Raw genomic sequence first — 25169 nt, 5'->3', positions numbered from 1 at the left:
CACAACTCTACAAGCATCAACATACAATTGTCCTGCACATCTAATGTGCTTCCTTGTGTCTATTGTCAGGTACTTATATTTATTGTTTTTTTGTTTTGTTATTATGATGTTTGATTACAAAATACCCCGTCTGATATTGACATGCAAGCGAGGAATCACAAATCTACAGCCATCTAATGTGGTTCCTTGGGTCTATGGTCAGAATAAACACCAATCAACTGGGATCGCTGGCTGGACAGTCCTTCCTTTAAAAAAACTTCCCCGGTGAAAAATGTCTGGCACCGCCAGTGAACCCTCACGTAACTGTCTCACTGGCTTTGTATGTCTGGCACCGCCAGTGAACCCTCACGTAACTGTCTCACTGGCTTTGTATGTCTGGCACCGCCAGTGAACCCTCACGTAACTGTCTCACTGGCTTTGTATGTCTGGCACCGCCAGTGAACCCTCACGTAACTGTCTCACTGGCTTTGTATGTCTGGCACCGCCAGTGAACCCTCACGTAACTGTCTCACTGGCTTTGTATGTCTGGCACCGCCAGTGAACCTTCACGTAACTGTCTCACTGGCTTTGTATGTCTGGCACCGCCAGTGAACCTTCACGTAACTGTCCCACTGGCTTTGTATGTCTGGCACCGCCAGTGAACCTTCACGTAACTGTCTCACTGGCTTTGTATGTCTGGCACTGCCAGTGAACCTTCACGTAACTGTCTCACTGGCTTTGTATGTCTGCCGCTGGTGGCAAAACCCAGTCACCCCTCTGGGGATCAATAAAGTTAACTCGACAGACACTGTGACCCAAAGACCTATTAGAAGCAAACCAAGAGCGAGAACGCAGCAATCCATGTGTCCATGAACTGTTAAAGATCAGAACCCTACACGGTGGCCTACATCAATTACAGTGGGGTCCCAAATTATTGGCACCCTTGATAAAGATGATCAAATAAAATAATAGAAAATAAATAATTTAAATACTGAGCTACATTGTATGTTCCAAAAAATGGGGACATTTTATTATTTTATACTAATTCAATTGCTCAGAGAAAGAGATTTTGTTTAACAAGTCATCGATTATGGGGTCAAAATGTTTGACACCCCTAAAGATTCTTACAAATAAAGTAGTCAAACGTGTTGTATTTGGTCCCATATTCCTAGCACGCAATGACTACGTCAAGCTGTGATTTTTGACCTTCTGTAACTTTATCACTCATCATTATTCACAATTCATTCAGGATTATCCGTAATCATGGTAGCATCCACATTAATGTAGAAGTGTTTAGAAACATTTTCTATTCTTATTTGCAATAAAAGTGCCTCCAAAATTAAACAATACATTATTTACCATTAATTTCTATTGGGCACAAAATGATCTGAAACACAACCAAAATAAACTGCAAATGTATCCAACAACTTTGTGTCACAAGCTTGATGTAGTCATTGCTACTTTATTTAGAATAATCTTTAGGGGTGTCAAAATTATTATTTGTTAACAAAATCTTCTTATTTGAGCAATCGTATTAGTATTATATAATATCATTTCCCCCTACAATATAGTTTAGTATTTTAATTATTTATTTTTAACAGTCATTTTTGCTCATCTTTATCAAGGGTGTCAATAATTTCAGACCCCACTGTATGTACTGCACTATTATATACTGTACCATCTTTGATGACAGAAGTCTATCGATCCATCACTGACTGACCCAACACGGAAACATGATGCGACCCTCCAGATCTACCAAACAAAGAAAAACCAGACTTCTGTTCATTAGGGCACGCAACGTAAAACACTTGAAAACTTTTTACAACAGAAAATTAAACGTTTGTGTCCAGACCCTCCCTGTTTCTGACCATTTTCTTCTGTTTGGTGACTAATGAACATGACTCAGAATATACAATTCTCCTTCACTGGCATCCCAGACCATAAGCACAAACTCATAACAGGACTACAAACACCTGACCTTTCACACAGTGTTTAATTGAAAGTAGAGCTGGGACGATAAACCGGAAATGATCCATCTCTTCTGCTGATATCGTTCATTACTGTAAGTAGCCTATACTACTATACTACTAAATGTGAAGTTTGAAATGAAATACGTTTCCTAATATGGGTGATTTTTAATGGGACAATATCCATCAAACTAGTAGTAGTTTAAAGGATAAAAAAAATGTAGAGTTCTATTTATCGTTATTGCATCAATTCATGCAATTTATTGCGACATGGATTTTGGTCCATATCCCCCAGCTCTAATTGAAAGTACAAAAAACTGAGACAATTCCATCCATATAAAATCCAGTTCAATAGTCCAACCTTGGAGTGCTGTGGCAAACCTCCAGTCAGTTCACCCAGCTCTCTCTCGCTCTCTCTCCAACACCGCCTTGGAGCTGAGCCCAGAATCCCATAACATTTACTAGTTATATAACCCCAGGATAAAGAAGCTGTTTCTGCCCATTATTTACCAATTAAAAAACTGACAGTGTGAATGAGCCCATCGAGGAAGAGTTCAGATGCATAGGCTAGCTATTTCTAGGAACTGTTAAGCTAGTTGAGATACTTTGTGTTTAGCTGCAGGACTAAACGAGTGTGTCTTATACTGGAAAAGTGGACATAGCCTATTCATATTCTATTCTTTAGCCTTAACCACAATGAAAGCCCAAGGGAGAGGGTGGGTGGTGGATTACAAGCTAAAATCCCCACAGCACAGGCTTCCTAAATGGCCCTTTAGGGCTGGATGGGTTGAACTCTCCTCTACAGGGCGGGTGACCAGGCTGATTGATAGTCTATTTCCCACTGGACTGGGGTTGAACTGCTGCACGTGGAAACAGACAATGTAAAAACAAAAAGGTTAAAATAATCCGCTTAATCCGTTGATTGAGACCACTGCTGACGGTCTTACGTCGGGTCCAGATTCTCCATGCTGGACCAGGCACCATGTGAATCACCATCGATGTATTCAGCCCAAAGGAATGTGCGTCCATGCCACTGCCATTCATTGGCTCTTCTGTTTTCATTCATGCTCTGCCACTAAATCTATTGGCCATGACAGGTACATTCACAGAAAGTTTTTTTTTGTTACAGCCCAGCTGAGAGAGTGGGGCTCTGGTTTTTACTTCCCTCTCCCACCTTCCCTCAGCTCTGGCTCTGGGGTGAGGGAGGGCTTATAGCAGGGGAACTGGGAGTGTTCAAACAGTCTTTTCCTAACCACTCCATGTATAGTTTTATATACAGTTCCATATGTTAGATGCATATAGAGCGTTTTATTATTTTTATTTTTACGTTTATGACTTGTGTAAATAAGAGTTACAAATCCCAAATGGTGCTGCTTCAGCAAACACTATAATATTACCACAGCTAATAAAGAGCTTATAAAATATGGCAGACCTGGTATGTTTTTAACACTTTAGTTGTGCTTGCTTGAACTTGCCTTGTGAAAAAGTACCAATGGAATACTCACAAAAGTGAAAACCCCGCCCAACTGGCACTGCAGCCAGGCTCAAGTAAACGCTCAAAGTTACTGAAAGAAAACAAATCATTTTTGAAGCTAGGTCTTATAGATGGTGTGGTTAGCTATGGTCTAAGCCAAAGGTTTTAACAGAAAACATCACAGTAGTAAATGAGAGCAATTGTAACATTCGTAATTGCTATTCCAAATGAATTGATATCTCTGGCATATTAAAACATTTGAAATCTACAGATGAACACTCAAGAACAAAGACAAAGAGGTCAATGTACTGAAATACAGATTGTACACAACGTCTAGTAAAAGACATGCATTATTTACCTTATAATTTGGATGGTGTAGAAAATAATCTGGACATCCGGCCACAGCCATGCTATGGAGCTATTTCTCAATCTCTGTTCTTCGGGTTTTCCCATTCACTTTTGATAGATGGTGCAGGAACCTGTAAAAGAAAACAGGAGAGATTAATGAAACTACACATGCAAAAATGTAGCTAAAGCATCCACAGTAAAAAAGTTATTGATGATCTTTTACAATTATTTTTACTTGCATCAAGGATAGCATACACATACGTTTTGGGTTAACATCCTTCTTCAGTGTGTAGCTTCATGACCAACGTTAATTAAACTAAAATGCTTCAGAACAGTGGAAACTAATATAGCAGAGCACATCTTAACCCACATAAACTCAGCAAAAAAAGAAACGTCCTCTCACTGTCGACTGCATTATTTTCAGCAAACTTAACATGTGTAAATATTTGTATGAACATAACAAGATTCAACAACTGAGACATAAACTGAACAAGTTCCACAGACATGTGACTAACAGAAATGGAATAATGTGTCCCTGAACAAAGGAGGGGGGTAAAAATCAAAAGTAACAGTCAGTATCTGGTGTGTCCACCAGCTACATTAAGTACTACCAGCTGCATTAAGTAGTGCATCTCCTCCTCATGGACTGCATCGGATTTGCCAGTTCTTGCTGTGAGATGTTACCCCACTCTTCCGCCAAGGCACCTTACCTGCAAGTTCCCGGACATTTTGAGGGGGAATGTCCCTAGCCCTCACCCTCCGATCCAACAGGTCCCAGACGTGCTCAATGGGATTGAGATGCAGGCTCTTCGCTGGCCATGGCAGAACACTGATATTCCTGTCTTGCAGGAAATCACTCACAGAACGAGCAGTATGGCTGATGGCATTGTCATGCTGGAGGGTCATGTCAGGATGAGCCTGCAGGAAGAGTACCACATGAGGGAGGAGGATGTCTTCCCTGTAACGCACAGTGTTGAGATTGCCTGCAATGACAACAAGCTCAGAGCACAGGCCTCGGTGTAACGCTCATTCCTTCGACGATAACGTGAATCCGACCATCTCCGCTGGTGAGACAAAACCATGACTCGTCAGTGGAGATCACTTTTTGCCAGTCCTGTCTGGTCCAGCGACGGTGGGTTTATGCCCATGGGCGACGTTGTTGCCGGTGATGTCTGGTGAGGACCTGCCTTACAACAAGGCCTACAAGCCCTCAGTCCAGCCTCTCTCAGCCTATAATGGACAATCTGAGCACTGATGGAGGGATTGTGCGTTCCTGGTTGAACTCGGGCAGTTGTTGTTGCCATCCTGTACCTGTCCTGCAGATGTGATGTTCGGATGTACCGAGCCTGTGCAGGTGTTCTTACATGTGGTCTGCCACTGCGAGGACGATCAGCTGTCTGTTCTGTCACCCTGTAGTGCTGCCTTAGGCGTCTCACAGTACGGACATTGCAATTTATTCCCCTGGCCACATCTGCAGTCCTCATGCCTCCTTGCAGCACATGCCTCCTAAGGCATGTTCACGCAGATGAGCAGGGACCCTGGGCATCTGTCTTTTGGTTTTCAGAGTCAGTAGAAAGGCCTCTTTAGTGTCCTAAGTTAATTGCCTATCGTCTGTAAGCTGTTAGTATCTTAACGACCGTTCCACAGGTGCATGTTCATTACTTGTGTGTGGTTCATTGAACAAGCATGGGAAACAGTGTTTAAACCCTTTACAATGAAGATCTGTGAAGTTATTTGGATTTTTACGAATTATCTTTGAAAGACAGGGTCCTGAAAAAGGGACATTTCTTTTTTTGCTGAGTGTAGTTCTACAGGTCAGTAAACACTAGCCTAAACAGTGAACAGCTTCTAGCAGCAAACAACTCAGGTCTTAGTTAAAGGCTCTGGTATGATTGTTCAAAAGTTCTAAGTTGAAACTACTGTACTCATGTGGTGTGTGGAAATTAAACCTACAGTGAACATCCTCACTCAAAAAAGCTTTTATGTGGCTTTTCTAATCATTCTCAAGAGGTTTATAGACTACAATTGACCACCTTTATCACCCGGCCTGGTTGGTGGTGTTGATCATTAGAACCCAGATGAAAACAGATACAAAAGGTAAAAATTGGTGCAGATCAGATTATGAAGTATTTTGCTGCAACCACTGTCTGAGAATCCTGGTCAGTCAGACAAGATCACATTTTAAAACGTATGAGAAACAGAAACAGCAACTGGCACAATGATGCTGTTATTCCAAGCCCTACAGCCAATACTTTGCTGGTGCTTCCTGTGAGTGTTGACATGTAGCTAAAGCCTCATCCAATCCCTGGGTCAAGACAGGAGAAAATTCAACAACAAGTTGGACCTTTGGTATATTTGAACATCTTAAAGGCAGTATCCTATTAACCTATTGAAAGCCAACATGTAAAAATACAAACACTTGTAAATATTTCCCCTGAAATACAGGCCATTTACATGACACAGTCATCTGCAGGCTTAGGCCTAGCACAGTTTCTCACTGAATGGAGCTGAATGCCCTTTAGGAGTTTCCCCGCCAACTCAAACCACAATTACCTTACAAAACGTTTTCATACATGTACAGTTAGACCAGAACCATAGATTTTACGAGTTTGGACATATACACTGGGAGGACAAAACTTTAGGAACACCTTCCTAATATTGAGTTGCACCCCCTTTTGCCCTAAGAACAGCCTCAATTCGTCGGGGTATGGACTACAACGTGTTGAAAGCGTTCCACAGGGATGCTGGCCCATGTTGACTCCAATGGTCCCCACAGTTGTGGCAAGTTGGCCGGATGTCCTTTGGGTGGTGGGCCATTCTTGATAAACACAGGAAACTGTTAAGCGTGAAAAACGCAGCAGAATTGCAGTCAAAGGCACTTAAATCTGTTACATGTTAAATGTATGTCTCAATTGAAGCAAGGCTTAAAAATCCTTCTTTAACCTGTCTAACATTTATATTTTCCATTGGGGCTATATATTTGGGTGAGTTTTTTTCTCTCGCCTAAATAGCCTCGTTTCACTGCCAAAAATAAAATTTTACCATCTAGTGTTCAGCGAAATAACAACACAATGTCAAATACAGGTAGCCTAGTCAAATAATTAACATCCAATCACATTAACCGTTACTCTCTCATGGGAAACCTTCACTCTTGCGCAGACATTTAGAAATGAAAGATGACAATTTGAACAATAAACCACAGGAGTTTTGAGAATAAAGACGACTTTCAAGTAGTAAGTCATGAATAAAAGCAACAGATACCATTAAGAAGAAGGGGCTAGAAGCGTCTTATATGGTGAGTTACTGAATGGCTAGGACAGGCAAGCCCCATACTATTGTGGAGGACTTAATTCTTCCCGCTGCCGCGGATATGGCTGGGACAATGCTGGGGGAAAAGGCCAAAAAAACTATACAGACAATGCCTTCATCAAACAAAACTGTTTCAAGCATCAGTGACATGGCAGGAGATGTTTTGAAACAATTACTGCTTCGCACACAAGCCAGTGAATTATATGCGTTACAGCTGGAGTCAACAGACGTCACTGGCCTGGTATATGTCCTTTACGTTTATGGGGGGGTCAATTAAAGAAGACATCCTCTTCTGCAAACCACTGGAAACCAGGACATGAGAGGATATTTTGTGACATCAAATGGACTTTGCTGGTCAAGATGTGTTGGTATCTGTACTGATGGCACAAAAGCCATGACAGGGCGACATAGTGGCGTGGTAACACGCGTTCAAGCAGTTGCTCCCAACGCCACTTGAGTACACTGCAGCATCCACCAAGAATCTCTTGCTGCCAAGGGAATGCCTGACAACTTGAAAGAAGATTTGGACACGAGTGAAAATGGTTAACTTTGTTAAAGCAAGGCCCCTGAACTCTTGTGTATTTTCTGCATTATGCAGTGATATGGGCAGCAATCATGTAATGCTTTTACAACATTGGCTTTAGAAGCTTCTGATAGGCTAATTTACATCATTTGAATCAATTGGAGGTGTACCTGTGGATGTATTTCAAGGCCTACCTTCAAACTCAGTGCCTCTTTGCTTGACATCATGGGAAAATCGAAAGAAATCAGCCAAGACCTCAGAAAACAAATTGTAGACCTCCACAAGCCTGGTTCCTCCACAAGCCTGGTTCATCAATTTACAAATGCCTGAAGATACCACGTTCATCTGTACAAACAATAGTACGCAAGTATAAACACCATGGGACCAAACAGCCATCATACCGTTCTGGAAGGAGATGCGTTCTGTCTCCTAGAGATTAATGTAATTTGGTGCGAAAAGTGCAAATCAATCCCAGAACAACAGCAAAGGACATTGTGAATATGCTGGAAGAAACAGGTACAAAAGTATCTATATCCACAGTAAAATGTGTCCTATATCGAAATAACCTGAAAGGCCGCTCAGCAAGGAAAAAGCCATTGCTCCATAACCGCCATAAAAAAGACAGACTACGGTTTGCTACTGCACATGGGGACAAAGATCATACTTTCTGGAGAAATGTCCTCTGGTCTGATGAAACAAAAATAGAACTGTTTGGCCATAATGACCATCGTCATGTTTGGAGGAAAAAGGGGGAGGCTTGCAAGCCGAAGAAAACCATCCCAACCGTGAAGCACTGGGGTGGCAGCATCATGTTGTGGGGGTGCTTTGCTGCAGGAGGGACTGGTGCACTTCACAAAATAGATGGCATCATGAGGAAAGAAAATGATGTGGATATATTGAAGCAATATCTCAAGACATCAGTCAGGAAGTTAAACCTTGGTTGCAAATAGGTCTTCCAAATGGACAATGACCCCAAGCATTCTTTCAACGTTGTGGCAAAATGGCTTAAGGACAACAAAGTCAAGGTATTGGAGTGGCCATCTCAAAGCCCTAACCTCAATCCTTTAGAAAATTTGTGGGCAAAACTTAAAAACTGTGTGCGAGCAAAGAGGCCTACAAAACTGAGTCAGTTATACCAGCTCTGTCAGGAGGAATGGGCCAAAATTCACCCAACTTATTGTGGGAAGCTTGTGGAAGGCTACCCGAAACGTTTGACCCAAGTTAAACAATTTAAAGGCAATGCTACAAAATACAAATTGAGTGTATGTAAACTTCTGACCCACTGGGAATGTGATGAAAGCTGAAATAAATAATTCTCTATACTATTATTCTGACATTTCACATTCTTAAAATAAAGTGGTGATCCTAACTGACCTAAAAACAGGGAATTTTTTCAAGGATTAAATGCCTGGAATTGTGAAAAACTGAGTTTAAAATATTTGGCTACGGTGTATGTACTTCTCATTTCAACTGTATATTCAATGTGCGGCAGAAAATTGAGGCTATGATTAAGAAGTTGGAGCTCTTTTCTGTCTGCATTAACAAGGACGACACACAGGTCTTTCCATTACTGTATGATGTTTTTGTGTGCAAATGAACTCAAGGTTACAGACAATGTCAAATGTGATATAGCGAAGCACCTGAGTGAGCTGGGTACTTTCCCGAAAAGTACTTTCCCGAAACGGACGACACAAACAACTGGATCCGTTATCCCTTTCATGCCCTGCCTCCAGTCCACTTACCAGTATCTGAACAAGAGAGCCTTATCAAAATTGCATCAAGCGGTTCTGTGAAAATTGCAACCACGTACCTATGTGAGAGTGGATTCTCGGCCCTCACAAGCATGAAAACTAAATACAGGCACAGACTGTGTGTGGAAAATGATTTAAGACTGAGACTCTCTCCAATACAACCCAACATTGCAGAGTTATGTGCATCCTTTCAAGCACACCCTTCTGATTAACCTGTGGTGAGTTATTCACATTTTGTTATGATCAAATATGGTTTTATATGTAAGATGGCTAAATAAAGAGCAAAATTATTGATTATTATTAGTGATGCACAGATATGACATTTTTGGTTGATACCGATATCTGATATTTAACATTTTAGCGGACTTCTAAGCATACTAGTATAGTTAAATAGTTAAGACACACACATGGACGCAGCGGTCTAAGGCACTGCATCTCAGTGCAAGAGGAGTCACTAGAGTCCCTGGTTCAAATCCAGGCTGTACCACATCCGGCCGTGATTGGGAGTCCCATAGGACCGCGCACAATTGGCCCAGCGTCGTCAGGGTTTGGCCGGGGTAGGCCATCAATGTAAATAAAAATGTGTTCTTAACTGACTTGTTAAATAAAAGGTTACACAACACACACACCAAAAAGTTATTTTTTTTGTATTTACGTACAGTGGGGAGAACAAGTATTTGATACACTGCCGATTTTGCAGGTTTTCCTACTTACAAGAGGTTTGTAATTTTTATCATAGGTACACTTCAACTGTGAGAGACGGAATCTAAAACAAAAATCCAGAAAATCACATTGTATGATTTTTAAGAAATTAATTTGCATTTTATTGCATGACATAAGTATTTGATACATCAGAAAAGCAGAACTTAATATTTGGAACAGAAACCTTTGTTTGCAATTACAGAGAACTTATGTTTCCTGTAGTTCTTGACCAGGTTTGCACACACTGCAGCAGGGATTTTGGCCCACTCCTCCATACAGACTGTCTCCAGATCCTTCACGTTTCGGGGCTGCCGCTGGGCAATACGGACTTTCAGTTCCCTCCAAAGATTTTCTATTGGGTTCAGGTCTGAAGACTGGCTAGGCCACTCCAGGACCTTGAGATGCTTCTTACGGAGCCACTCCTTAGTTGCCCTGGCTGTGTGTTTCGAGTCGTTGCCATGCTGGAAGACCCAGCCACAACCCATCTTCAATGTTCTTACTGAGGGAAGGAGGTTGTTGGCCAAGATCTTGCGATACATGGCCCCATCCATCCTCCCCTCAATACGGTGCAGTCGTCCTGTCCCCTTTGCAGAAAAGCATCCCCAAAGAATGATGTTTCCACCTCCATGCTTCACGGTTGGGATGGTGTTCTTGGGGTTGTACTCATCCTTCTTCTTCCTCCAAACACAGCGAGTGGAGTTTAGACCAAAAATATCTATTTTTGTCTCATCAGACCTCATGACCTTCTCCCATTCCTCCTCTAGATCATCCAGATGGTCATTGGCAAACTTCAGACGGGCTGGACATGTGTTGGCTTGAGCAGGGGGACCTTGCGTGCGCTACAGGATTTTAATCCATGACGGCGTAGTGTGTTACTAATGTATTTTTTTTAGACTGTGGTCCCAGCTCTCTTCAGGTCATTGACCAGGTCCTGCCGTGTAGTTCTGGGCTGATCCCTCACCTTCCTCATGATCATTGATGCCCCACGAGGTGAGATCTTGCATGGAGCCAAAGACCGAGGGTGATTGACCGTCATCTTGAACTAATTCCATTTTTTTATAATTGCGCCAACAGCTGTTGCCTTCTCACCAAGCTGCTTGCCTATTGTCCTGTAGCCCATCCCAGCCTTGTGCAGGTCTACAATTTTATCCCTGATGTCCTTACACAGCTCTCTGGTCTTGGCCATTGTGGAGAGGTTGGAGTCTGTTTGATTGAGTGTGTGGGCAGGTGTCTTTTATACAGGTAACGAGTTCAAACAGGTGCAGTTAATACATGTAATGAGTGGAGAACAGGAGGGCTTCTTAAAGAAAAACTAACAGGTCTGTGAGAGCTGGAATTCTTACTGGTTGGTAGGTGATCAAATACTTATGTCATGCAATAAAATGCAAATTAATTACTTAAAAATCATACAATGTGATTTTCTGGATTTTTGTTTTAGATTCCGTCTCTCACAGTTGAAGTGTACATATGAAAAAAATTACAGACCTCTACATGCTTTGTAAGTAGGAAAACCTGCAAAATCGGCAGTGTATCAAATACTTGTTCTCCCCACTGTATGTCCCCATTACCAGTAAAACATAACCAAAACCTATTTCTTTCACTTACTTGCTGTGCTGTTTCATTGTTCATTTGTTCAGTCATTTCATTCTCAACCAGGATTTCTATGGAACGCTGTTTGGGTCTTTGTGTGTCAAAAATTATACTATTTAACACGTCAAATAAGCTTGTTGACCAATCAGGACCTGAATATGACTACACGTCAAATAATAATTTAACGCGTTCATACATTTTTTTACATAGTTATTACACATTGATTACACTATCACCTGTATGTCATATGTCACAACGATTCATCGATACGTATGCTATGATGCTGGTAAAGTTGTATCGCGCACCTACAGTGCTGATCATTTGAAAAAAGCTAGCTAGCTGATGGATGCAAACAATGTTCTTCCCCAAAAATGCCAATCTGTTTCAGTAGCTATAGTTAGATAGCTAACTATATAGCTAGGTGTCATCATCTAAAATAACGGTGGTCAGACCGATCTATGTGAAGCTAGCCACAATAAGGATTAGCCACAATAATGGACTTTGCGGTTTGCCTTCAAAATATATAAGTATGGCATAATTCTACTATTTCTATTCATTTGCATCATTGTCAATGACATACTTTTCTTTTGAAGGCAAAACGCAAATTCCACTATTATGCCTAATCCTTATTGTGGCTAGCTTCACAACACATAGTCCGGTTGAGCCTCACTAGCCAGATGAAGCTAGCTGGCTGCTTATAACGTTGGCTTTGGGCAACAGGGTTAAGTAGCTGGCTAGCTATTTATTTTCATGAACTGAAGTTCAATTTCAATAGGCGAACAACAAGTGGCAACCTAGCTAATACAAGGATTCCTAAATCATTGCTAAGAATAATGAAAATCACTGCAGTTTCTACTGGTCATTGTTTTCAGGCTGATTGTATTGGTGCTAGCTAAATACCAAGCTAAAGCTTGCTACCCCAGAAGTTGCGGTCAAACAAATGACGCTTTATTACCAACGCAGTAATGTAAACACATCTTTTTTCTAAGTGCTACTGTATCTTTTTTGACACGCAAAGACCCAAACGGCGTTCCGTAGTATGTATTTCGTGACGCTAATAGAGTGACGCATCTACTGTGTAACTCCGGCAGGGCAACATCTGACAAATATACAAACACTACATGTTAGTGTGTACCGGTGCTCGACCAGTCGACGAAAGCCAACATCACTCACGACGGAGAACGGTTGATTGTCAAGGGCAATGAATTCGATTATCTTGGCTTTAATGGATCTCGCCTTTGAGTTGTCTCGCTGAAATGTGTTCTTTCAAATGACTGCTCGACTTGTTGACACTCAATCCACACAGCAGACATTGTGGGCTAGTTAAGGAATGCTGTGTTGCATGTATAGAGCAACATTTTATGTGGCGTCATTACATCATGTACGTTATATAGGTATGCGCGTCAGCTTTGACATCGGTTTTGCACATCAGCGTTAAACTAGACATCCAATATGTTCACCGATATATCGCGCATCCCCAATTATTACTATATTATTATTTGTGCCCTGGTCATAAAATAGCTCTTTGTCACTTCCCAAGAGCTGGGTTGTGACAAACATTCACACTCAATCTTATGTTCAATAAATGTATTGTATACTGTTTGTGTGGCAGGCTTACAATGATGGCAAAAAACAACATTTGAGAGTGCGCTGACCCTGGTTCTAGAGGGGGTACGCAGCTGGAGGTTGAATGTTTGAAGGGGTACGGGACTATAAAAAGTTTGGGAACCACTGATCTATACTGATTGAAGTGGATTTAACAAGTGACATCAATAAGGGATCATAGCTTTCACCTGGTCAGTTTGTCATGGAAAGAGCAGGTGTTCCTAATGTTTTGTACACTCAATGTAGATGGCTCTGAGTGAGACCCTTTTGATGATATTTCAGAAATACTTCTATCAGGCTATTAATCTGTGTTTGGAGTTGCAGTAAGCCTAGACTGTCCCATGCCATGTAGTAATGGACTATTTTCAGGAATTCTCAGGATTTTCAGGTTGCCTGGTACTGTTACAGTGCTATTTCCCGTCCCATGGCCCTGCCTGGTTACATAAGAAAGTAAAAGTTTCACAGCCAGAAGAAGCACCACTCCTACTCTTTCCTGCTCCACAACAAAATTAGAGGAAGCCCCCTGAAGGATGTCATGGTGGCCATAGATCATGTGGACCATCGTCAGAGACAAGAGAGACCTCCTTTTGTTAGTAGGTATCTGCTGTTAATTTATCAGCAGGGGAAATACAGTAGCACAGCATTTTCATTCAGTACCAGTTCTGCCTTCCACTCTCATCGGATAGAGAACTAGAGCCAGGCAGGCCCAGGCCTTGATGCTGAGTGGAACTAACTGAACAGTTTGTGTTCCTTGAAAAAGATGTCTGTTCCGCTGGGTCGCGGAGGCCCCTGCCACTAGTTTCAACAGAAAAGTAATGGGCAGATTCAAAGAGCTTTTTTCCTCATGCTGCCTCTCTCTGAGATTGACAAACGAACGTCGCAAAATCTTCTCCCCGGGTTCTGACTTACATAGAAAACCTTAGAGAAACAGACTTAGTAGGGTGAGGTAGCAGAGATTTCTTGGACATACATCATCGCCATAGTCAAAGCAAACTTCCACTAGGCAAACATTTAAATTAAAATATTGTTGTATCCCAAACAATGATTTAGAGTTTACAACAGTTCCTCCAAGTTCCTCAGAATTAAATAACTGTGTAATTTCAGCATTACAGTCCGCCAAACCTGATAACAAAATATGAATTATCCACAAAATACAAAAAGCTGATTGGACATAAATTACATTAAAAGTTCTGAGCAACTGTCTTAGTTTCCAATTTGTTGAGAAAGGACAGCATGAACAAAGTTTTTAACATGCAAATAATGATCCACTCATGAGTTTATCTACAATAAAGAGCTTGGCACTTGGATCAATAGAACCACTGAATGGGCTCACTTGTAATTAGTGTGTGGGTGTGTGTCCTCTGTGTGTGTGCTCTGTGTGTACGCACCGCACTTTGAACTGCTATGTGTGTCTCAGTCCCGGTCTGTGTGTATAGCCCCACGGATTTATAATTCATACTGTACTGTACGGGTGATCTTGAGAAAAGAAGAAACATTGATCTCTTGCCCTTCACCTATGACACTTAACAGTAAAGCCCTCATCATAAAGCTGGTCTGAGAGGAGAGGCACACTATGTGTGATAAACACTATTTGCTGTGAGATATGGCTGGAAGGGCTTTCCTCCATGAATAAAATCAGAACATTCTAGTGTGCTCTTATGACAAGTGCCTTGGGGGTTACTTGCCATAATTGGACAAATTGACAAAAACATATACCTATGTTTAATCATTCCTTTTCAGAATCAAAGTAATTCTGTGTGTGTGGGGGGGGTAAAGGGCCTTTGATTTCACTCATTCCACTTGAACAGAAAAGTGAAATATGATTAACTGTGACCTTAACGGAGCAATTAGCCCCAAAGCATAGATCAACTAGAAAGGCTGGGGACTTTAGAGCACCGTGTGCCACTGGTACTGTACGCATCTGTACTAATTAGAGAGATTGTTGCTCAAGCTTGCGTGAACGAAGAATGTAACTTCAAACCGAGCCTTAACAATGGACATCTTCATCACAGCTAGGCTTAATTATTACAGCCGTGTGAGAGCGGAGAGAGAGAGAGAGCATGCTAACTTTTAGCCTTAACTATTAAAGTAAGGGGTTCTCCTTCTCCAGTGGGCTCTTATTCAACAAGACAAATTTCCTCTGTCTGCTTGTGGGATTTCAAGTCAACATTTCTCCATGCCAGGGTGGGAGGGAGGGGTGCAGTCAGAGGTTTGAGGTCTATTCCTCGGGCTATGCTCATGTTTCTCTTGCAGTTAACTTGTTCTGTTGTCTTTGCCTGTCTAGTCACACTGAGCTAGAGAACAACGGTAGGTCTATACTGTACGTGACGGTACAACTATGTTGTGACAATCAATGTCATCTTAACATACGGTGGAAAAGGGGCACCTATCAACAACATAACTACTCGACTGTACTTGGTCCTTGATGTTATGATGAGAGCTGACTGCATGCATTTCATTGGGATTCATTCTTCATGTGCTATATTGGAACTAGAGGTCAATCGATTAATCGGAATGGCCGATTAATTAGGGCCGATTTTGTTTTCATAACAATCGGTAATCGTCATTTTTGGACACCGATTATGGCCGATTACATTGCGCTCCACGTGGAGAGTGCATGGCAGGCTGACTACCTGTTACGTGAGTGCAGCAAGGAGCCAAGGTAAGTTGCTAGCTAGCATTAAACGTATCTTTTAAAAAACAATCAAACTTAACATAATCACTAGATAACTACACATGGTTTTGATATTACTAGTTTATCCAGCTTGTCCTGCGTTGCATATAATCGATGTGGTGCCTGTTAATTTATCATCGAATCACAGCCTACTTCGCCAAACGGATGATGCATTTGTGAAAAAAGCACTGTTGTTGCACCAATGCGTACCTAACCATAAACATCCATGCCTTTCTTAAAATCAATACACAAGTAAATATTTTTAAACCTGCACATTTAGTTAATATTGCCTGCTAACATGAATTTCTTTTAACTAGGAAAATTGTGTCACTTCTCTTGCTCTTCTCTTGTTCTGTGCAAGCAGAGTCAGGGTATATGCAGCAGTTTGGGCCGCCTGGCTCGTTGCGAACTGTGTGAAGACCATTTCTTCCTAAGAAAGACCGTAATTAATTTGGCAGAATTGTACATAATTAAGACATAACATTGAAGGTTCTGCAATGTAAAAGCAATATTTACACTTTGGGATGCCACCCGTTAGATAAAATACGGAACGGTTCTGTATTTCACTGAAAGAATAAATGCTTTGTTTTCGAAATTATAGTTTCCAGATTTGGCCATATTAATGACCTAAGGTTCGTATTTCTGTGTGTTATTATATTATAATTAAGTCTATGATTTGATATTTGATAAAGCAGTCTGACTGAGCGGTGGTAGGCAGCAGCAGGCTCGTAAGCATTCATTCAAAAAGCACTTTCCTGCATTTGCCAGCAGCTCTTCGCTGTGCTTCAAGCATTGCGCTGTTCAAGCCTATCAACTCCCGAGATTAGGCTGGCAATACTATAGTGCCTATAAGAACATCCAATAGTCAAAGGTATGTGAAATACAAATGGTATAGAGAGAAATAGTCCTATAATAACTACAACCTAAAACTTCTCACCTGGGAATATTGAAGACTCATGTTAAAAGGAACCACCAGCTTTCATATGTTCTGAGCAAGGAACTTAAACGTTAGCTTTTTTACATGGCACATATTGCACTTTTACTTTCCTTTCCATCACTTTGTTTTTGCATTATTTAAACCAAATTGAACATGTTTCATTATTTATTTGAGACTAAATTGATTTTATTTATGTATTATATTAAGTTAAAATACAAGTGTACATTCAGTATTGTTGTTATTGTCATTATTACAAATATATATATATAAATTGGCCGATTTAAATCAGTAAATCGGTCGACCTCTAATTGGAACTATGCAGTAGTCCTACTGTGGCAGGCTCTGGGATGGCTTGCTTTGCTTGGTCATTACGGTACAGTAACAAGTTCATGTGTGCTGATTCTTTACGTTCTAGATTTCAACCACACATTGACATTCATACAGTGTTGGGATGGCTTGCTTTGCCTGGTACAATACAGTAAGAACTTAATGTGTGCTTACACTGTGAGGGGAAAGCTTTAATATCCTGCAGTGATTCGCACCAGAACAGAGGCAAAGCCTAGGCTTGGGATCACCATGAGCGCTGGCTATTTAAAGTAAAGCCTAATTGAAAGTGAACCAACATTTCCCTGAAGAGAAGAGATCTCCTCTTTTGCATTGCGCTGCTGGTTTTAAGGCCCAGGCTGCGACCAGAGATGGGCGTTAAGGAGACTTTAGCTACCACACTAACTGATTGGTCAGTCAGTGGCTGTGATTCCATGCATGATGGAATCTCTCTTGGTTAACAAGCATCTTAATCGAGCACAGATTTACAAACAGTGTCGTCAACATCATTGCTTCCATTAACACGGACTGAATGAAGGAATGGGACACCAAATAGTTTCATTAAGACCTACACTGGTATCAAATAGCCTATAGGCCTCAAACATCAAGGTAAAAAAATATGTACAAAGGCCTCCATCAACTACAAACATAATGATATGCATAACATAAGGCTAAACTTAACATAGGGTAAACAGAACAGTTTAAAATAGATACTTGAGCAAATTGAATGTAAAATATATATATGGTCCTAAACAAGTCCTAAACAAGTGCCTAAACTTCATGGAAGTAGAAAACTGCTAACACATTCTCTTGAATAGGCCCACATTCCATTAAATACAGTGTGGGTGGGAAACACTAAACTTTTAACCTCATCTTTCTGGGCCAAATAATTGAAGTAAAGCAGAAATCTATAAACTTCTTATGGCTCAGGCTGCCAAATATTTCCTTGTAAATGGAGTTGGTGGGTTGGGTTCTCTGGGACCTGCCTGTGTTCCCTCCTCTCCTCACACTGCCCAACTGCATAGCATTCACAGGGCTATACATTCCCCTCCCTTCCAAATTGGGGCACACTTCAAAATAGTAGGGCTATTTATAGTTCTGGCCATCCAGAATCATAACAGCAACCTGTGCAGCAGACTCGTACACAAGTCAGTCTAGTCATTACTACCCAGTACGTTTACAGCACTATGCATACTGCCTGAGATCTGTGAGGTAGGCCTGTGGACGTTGGGAAAACTTTGAAATAGGCATTTAGGCCTAGATGTGTAAACACCTCACAGGTGTCTCTTACAGTCTAAGCATTTGGACAAAAATAGTGTGACTATGATCAAACTGAAGATCAATTTAAGTTGAAATGCTTTCATGTCTTCTTTTTTTAAAGAAACATTTATATGAAATAGCCTAACTCTGTCGTTCTGTCTTGAAAAACAGCTCAAGCACAACCACTGATAGGGCTTGGTTCTCAAATGCAAAGAATAATGGTGTCCTCAAGGTCCATCAAAGGATAAAGGATTAATACTACTACGCATTGAAAGCCACATGCTGGGTGGTAACCCTCAAGAGTGTGACAATCTTCTAGTGGCATTGTTTCTCCAAAGAAAACAAAAAGCTTCACTGTAAGTTGAACAAACAGTAAACTACGCGACACTGCATTCTGGCCACCTTAAAGCCACAATCTGTGTTACAGCCCACTGATTGAACAGCAGGACATATCCCAGATTGTGCCTTAAAGAGCATAAGTAAGGCCAGCTTCCACCTGAGCATGTGAGACCCGGTTTTGCAGGCTGTTACGTTGCCTGCCTGCCTTACTGTCTGCATACCAACCTACTACACTACCTGCCTGCTACACTGCCTACCTGCCACACTGCCAGCCTGCTACACTGCCTACCTGCCACACCGCCTGCCTGCTTGCAGATCATCCCCTCCATACCACACCACATGATCGCTGGATGAAGCTCACTGCAGGCCTCTGGAATGCTGGGAGCAAATTCTTTCCACATAGGCTATTGGATAAAAAAAGAGCAATGCCCTGAATGGTATGCACTGATTTGTAGGCCAAAGAGTGGTGATGAAAGAAGGCCCTCGGGCAGTGTGCGGGCCGGGGCATTGGAATGTGCAGCTCTGGCCTGTTCAGCTGTGGAGCTGAGCTGCTTGGGCTATGAGGGAAACGGGAGCTGGAGCTGGGCTGGAAGAGGGCTGGGGCTGGGGCTGGGGAACTGAGCTGCATGGGAGGGGAGCTGGGCTGAAGCTACAGGGAATCTGGGGCTTGAGGGGTTGGGCTGGGGCTGGGACTAGGCTGGAGATGCTGGGTCTGGGGAGGGGAGCTGGGACTGCGGCCAGAGCCCCTCAGGGGTGTGTACTTAGTCCCCTTCCCATACTCCCTGTTCACCCAAGACTGCGTGGCCAAACACGACTCCAACACCATCATTAAGTTTTCTGACGACACAACAGTGGTCACCGACAACGATGAAACAGCCTATAGGGAGGAGGTCAGAGACCTGGCAGAGTGGTGCGAGGACAAAAAGTTCTACAGCTGCACCACCGAGAGCATCCTGACAGGATGCATCATCACCTGGTATGGCAACTGCTCGGCATCTGACCGCAAGGCGCTACAGTGGGTAGTGTGTATGACCCAATACACCACTGGGGCCTAGTTTCCTGCCATCCAGGACCTATATACCAGGCGGTGTCAGAGGAAAACCCCCAAAATTGTCAGAGACTCCAGTCACCGAAGTCATAGACTGTTTTCTCTGCTACCACACGGCAAGCGGTACCGGAGCATCAAGTCTAAGACCAAAAGGCTCCTTAACAGCTTCCACCCCCAAGCCATAAGACTGCTGAATAATTAATCAAATGGCCACTGGACTATTTACATTGACATCCCCCCATTTGTTTTGTACACTACTGCTACTCACTGTTATTTATATATGCATAGTCACTTCACCCCTACCTACATGTACAAATTACCTCAACTAACCTGTACCCCCGCACATCGACTCAGTACCGGTACCCCCTATATATATAGCCTTGTTATTGTTATTTTATTGTGTTACTTTTTATATTTTTTTTACTTTAGTTTATTTGGTAAATATTTTCTTAACTCTTTCTTAAAATGCACTGTTGGTTAAGAACTTGTAAGTAAGCATTTCACGGTAAGGTCTACACATGTTGTATTCGGCGCAAGTGACAAATAACTTTTTATTTTATTTTATTTGAAGGACAAAGGGAAAACAGGTTTTTAGACATTTTTGCAAATTTATTTCAAATAAAAACAGAAATACCTTATTTACATAAGTATTCAGATACTTTACTATGAGACTCGAAATTGAGCTCAGGTGCATCCTGTTTCCCTTGATCATCCTTGAGATGTTTCTACAACTTGGAGTCTACCTGTGGTAGAATCAATTGATTGGACATGGAAAGACACACACCGGTCTATATTAAGTCCCACGGTTGACTGTGCATGTCAGAGCAAAATCCAAGCCATGAGGTCAAAGGGACTGTCCGCAGAGCTCTGAGACAGGATTGGGGAAGGACACCAAAAATTGTCGGCAGCATTGAAGATCCCCAAGAACACAGTGGCCTCCATCATTTTGGAACCACCAAGCTGGCAGCCCGGCCAAACTAAGCAATCGGAGGAGATGGGCCTTGGTCAGGGAGGTGACCAAGAACCCAATAGTCACTCTGAAAGAGTTCCAGACTTTCTCTGTGGAGAAGGGAGTAGCTTCCAGATGGTAGACGGAAGCCACTCCTCAGTAAAAGGCACATGACAGCCCGCTTTGAGTTTTCCAAAAAGCACCTAAATGACTCAGACCATGAGGAACAAGATTCTCTGGTCTGATGAAACCAAGTTTGAACTATTTGGCTTGAATGCCAAGCATCACATCTGAAAGAAACCTGGCACCATCCCTATGGTGAAGAATGGTGGTGGCAGCATCATGCGGTTGGGATGTTTTTCTGCGGCAGGGACTGGGAGACTAGTCAGGATCGAAGGAAAGATGAATGGAGCAAAGTACAGAGAGATTCTTCATGAAAACCTGCTCCAGAGCGCTCAGGACCACAGACTGGGGCAAAGGTTCACCTTCCAACAGGACAACAACCGCAAGTCTCAATGTCCTTGAGTGGCCCAGCCCGAGCCCGGACTTGAACCCAATCAGACATCCCTGGAGAGACCTGAAAATAGCTGTGCAGCAACATTATCCATCCAACCTGACAGAGCATGAGAGTATCTGCGGAGAAGAATGGGAGAAATTCCCCAAAGGCAGGTGTGCCAAGCTTGTAGCGTCATACCCAAGAAGACCAGAGGCTGTAATCGCTGCCAAAGGTGCTTCAACAAAGTACTGAGTAAAGGGTCTGAATACTTAAATAAAATGTGATATTTCCATTTTTTATTAAAAGTCAAGGGATCTGAATACTGAATTCTTTACGAATGCACTGTAATCTGAATGCACTGTAATCCGAATGCACTGCAATAATAATCATAATTTAAACGGTTATGACGTTTATTTTATTTTCGTGAAGGTCTTCATCCATAATCGTCAGTTACACTATTACATGGTAATTGTGCCAGCCCTATTGAGGGCCACATTATGACCCATCCAAACGCCAACAAGAGCTCACACAGTTTTAAAAAATGTCCCGCCTCCATGCAGTGACGGTTGCAAGAGCAGCGTGTGAATCTCAACTGAACATACCTCCTCCCTCCCAAGACCCCATTGTTTCATTCTCACACCTAAATGACATATGTAACATCCAACTGACACTCACATGCACAGACTCAGGATTGAGGAGACGGCTGCAATGGTAGGAAGCGCCAGACAGTGTACAAGATGCTGTTCTTTAGGGTTCCTGGGCATCTGTCTTATCACTAACCTACATCATCATGTCCACATTGATCAGGGCAAATGACAAGAGGTTTAGGAGCAAACAACTGAAGAAGAGATGTAGCCTTGTATTTTCCAGCAGTATTTCAAGCTGTACATGGAACACCATTTAGAAATCTGAAGTCAAGCCAGAACAGAGCAGTCCAATGTCGCTGGAAGGCGCACCGTCATGCAAAATTCATCATTTAAGGAAGATTTTGGTTTGGGACTGCCTGCCTCTCTACAGTAAGGTGACAATGTAGCCTGTTTTTAAGGTAGAAGCACTCAAAGGATATGTCAAATGAACTAAGAAAACAGTTTGCAGTTTGCTGAGAGACGTGTCTTGAAAGGATGATAACTACTGGAATGCAAGTATTTTTGCAACATTTCATTTGTTGTGCATGGTAGACTAGATAAGAAAATCCAGCCAGATTCCACAACTTGATAAGGGTCCTGAGAGGAGTAAATCATCCCTTTAAATCTGTAAAATTGCACAATACACAGTAATCTAATAGCAATTACACAGTAATCCATAGACAATACAAGCAATTGAGCATAGTTGAAAATTGTAGTAGTTTGAAGTAATAAGCAAATGAATGCATATGAAAAGACTGAAGAGCATAAATAAGTACCTACTTCTCCAATAAGTTTCTTCTGACTATCTGTAGTACAGCACAGGTTTTAATTCTCTGTCATGGCTGACTATTTTATCAGTGGATGGTTCAGATTGTTACACCTCAGTAGATGTGCTTGTTTCACATATTGATTCTTCATTAAATGGCAGCTTCATTATTTCGGGCCAGCAGCGTAAAGAAGGTTATAAGAGAGAGCCTGATGTCATCGTGGAGGGCTTGAACAGCAGAAGTCTGAGAAAGGCTTTGGGAGACATGGACAATCGCTAATTGGATGAGGATTTCATTGGGCCGGCTGGGAGAAATGACCTTATGCAATGTGCATAATGAATGGCTTGGACGGGAGGGAGATGTTATGTTTGTGCACAAGCCTTCTGCCAGGGTGGGCTATGGCTAGGCTATTTTAGTTTTTATTCAACTAAGAACTCAAGCTTTCATCTAAGGGACCTGTTATTCAAAAAGTTTAAATAAGATCAAGAAGTGTAAGTAGAATAAATGATTATTTAGGCTACTGTACAATGGATCAGACTGATCATCTGGACATATGAGAGTTTCTAACTAACATTGAATAGCCTACATTGAGTTATGTAATAAACATGGTATAACAATGGGGAATTTAGGCTTCATGAGGCTAGAAGAGAAAAGGAGGAATAGGCTTGCTGTATCTATGGTCTTAGTCATTTTCAACATAAACCCCCCTAAACAAACTTAATTTGACCAGAAACCCCCTATCCTTATGATAGTAGGGCCTTATAACATATGGTGTATTTTGTGCCCAATTGCATTTAGTTTTTCCCCCAAATTAAAATTTCTCAGTTTTGTTTTTCTAGGTTTCGGTTTTTCCAACAACAACAAAAAGGTTTTCACTCTCAAAATCACCACAAAATAGGATGTTCTAAGTCCACAACAATGCTAAACCCTTTACACTCATGGGAATTGGCCTTTCATGGATATGGCTAAATTGAAATGTTTGTTCCAGAAGAAATATGAAAAGCATATGCATATCCATGGTAGCAATTGAAAGTGAACAGTTTGCAGATTATGTGTAGAATTGCAGTAAACCATTGAGATCATGTATAGCTTGTTACTGTACAGCCACTGCGTTCAAATGTAGTTGTTCATCAGTGCCCAAATCTGCCATTTTCAACCTGTATACGGTACGAGTGTAAAGGGCTACATCACATCAGGAGACCACTTTGGAGGTCTGGGAAAAGTCTAAGAAATGTAGAATATTGTGTGTAGTTACCCTTCAATTCAAGTGCACACCAGACAGAGACCATTGTTTGGTTAGCGGTGTTTCTGTTGCGCTTGTGTGATTTTGATTTTACAAAACAAAGCAGTTTGCAAAAGAAATGGCAGCTGGATTGATGCAAATAATCATGATATCATTCTGCCAGGTGGGCGTAGGCTTTGTAGTTAACTGATAAGGTTTTTGGGAAAGCCTTTCCATCTACTGACTATCATTAGCATTATTGCTAACAGCTACACAAAGTGTAGACTAGACAAATGGACATATCGCACACACACCGACAGGGGCATTCCTGTGCCATTTCAGAAAGTTGCAGCAAAGTACAAGTCACTAACCAGGTTTCTATCAAACCTTTTTATGTGAGTAGAGTACATGTCGGATAAACAGACCTGATGGAAAAAGCACATTTGTTGTTAAACTTTCCAAATGTTGACAAAGCAAAATACAATATGGGAACTTTTTGTGTCGGTAAAATGTATTATGCGAGAAATGGTGGTGGAAACGTCTTTATTGCTATAATAACCATCATATCGAAGAGAACTTGGAGTCACGTGATGATATGTTATGTGGTCCTCCCACTATGACTTGGGGAAAGCATGCAGTTTATTAGGCTGATGAGCTTGATGCTTGGTTGCCATTTGACAAATACAACATGATATTTTGCCCTAAATGTCATTCTAACCTACCTACCCCCACTGTATCTGCCAGCTAACAGTTCAATTTGATGGAAACCCATCTCTGGTGGGAAAACGCACATGTTGTTTTTATTTTAGAATATTTGCATGAAAATCTGTTCCAACTGGATGGAAACCTTGCTACGTATGCATTTTGTTCATGTCTTATGATTAACTTGAGCAAATTAATGCATTTTCCTGTAGGTTAAATACATTTAGTTGATTTCCTACGAAGTTCAACAATAAATGTATATTGTTGAATTCCGTTTTAATATCTGGATTCTGTGATTCCATTCGCATTGTCCGCAACCCATATTTTATAGGGCCCTACATACTGTATGTTATAAATCATTGAAATAGATTTCTCCAAGTGCTCATCACTTATAGGTTTGGTGTAATATATACTGACAATATGAGAAACGATGTACAGATAAATCCAAATGAACCATTAAACTCTGAGAAGAAAATACTAATGATGTCCAGGCACAGCGATAACATTCAAGAGCACAAAATGCCTCTATTGTTCTGAAGTTTCACCGGTAAAGAATGTCACTCAAAATCCTTTTTGT

General features: G+C 41.6%; 1 protein-coding gene across 9 annotated transcripts in view; it reads right to left on the bottom strand.

Moving 5' to 3' along the window:
• Positions 1–25169, bottom strand: part of LOC112228363 (growth factor receptor-bound protein 10) — a 97070-nt gene that overhangs the window by 68788 nt on the left and 3113 nt on the right. For 3 of the 9 annotated variants that reach the window (XM_042310555.1, XM_042310552.1, XM_042310559.1), the window contains one exon: positions 3779–3899. In XM_042310555.1, coding sequence (XP_042166489.1) covers positions 3779–3829 — 51 coding nt within the window. In that variant the 5' untranslated portion in view covers positions 3830–3899. Of the gene's footprint in view, positions 1–1657; positions 1732–3451; positions 3512–3778; positions 3900–25169 lie in introns of all 9 variants that reach the window. The other 6 variants (XM_042310562.1, XM_042310567.1, XM_042310564.1 and 3 more) reach the window with 3 other exon arrangements.

This window comes from Oncorhynchus tshawytscha, linkage group LG03 (genome assembly GCF_018296145.1).
Source record: "Oncorhynchus tshawytscha isolate Ot180627B linkage group LG03, Otsh_v2.0, whole genome shotgun sequence".
Lineage (NCBI taxonomy): Eukaryota > Metazoa > Chordata > Actinopteri > Salmoniformes > Salmonidae > Oncorhynchus > Oncorhynchus tshawytscha.
Note: the sequence above shows the minus strand (reverse complement) of the source record. Positions and strands in the feature narration are given on the sequence as shown.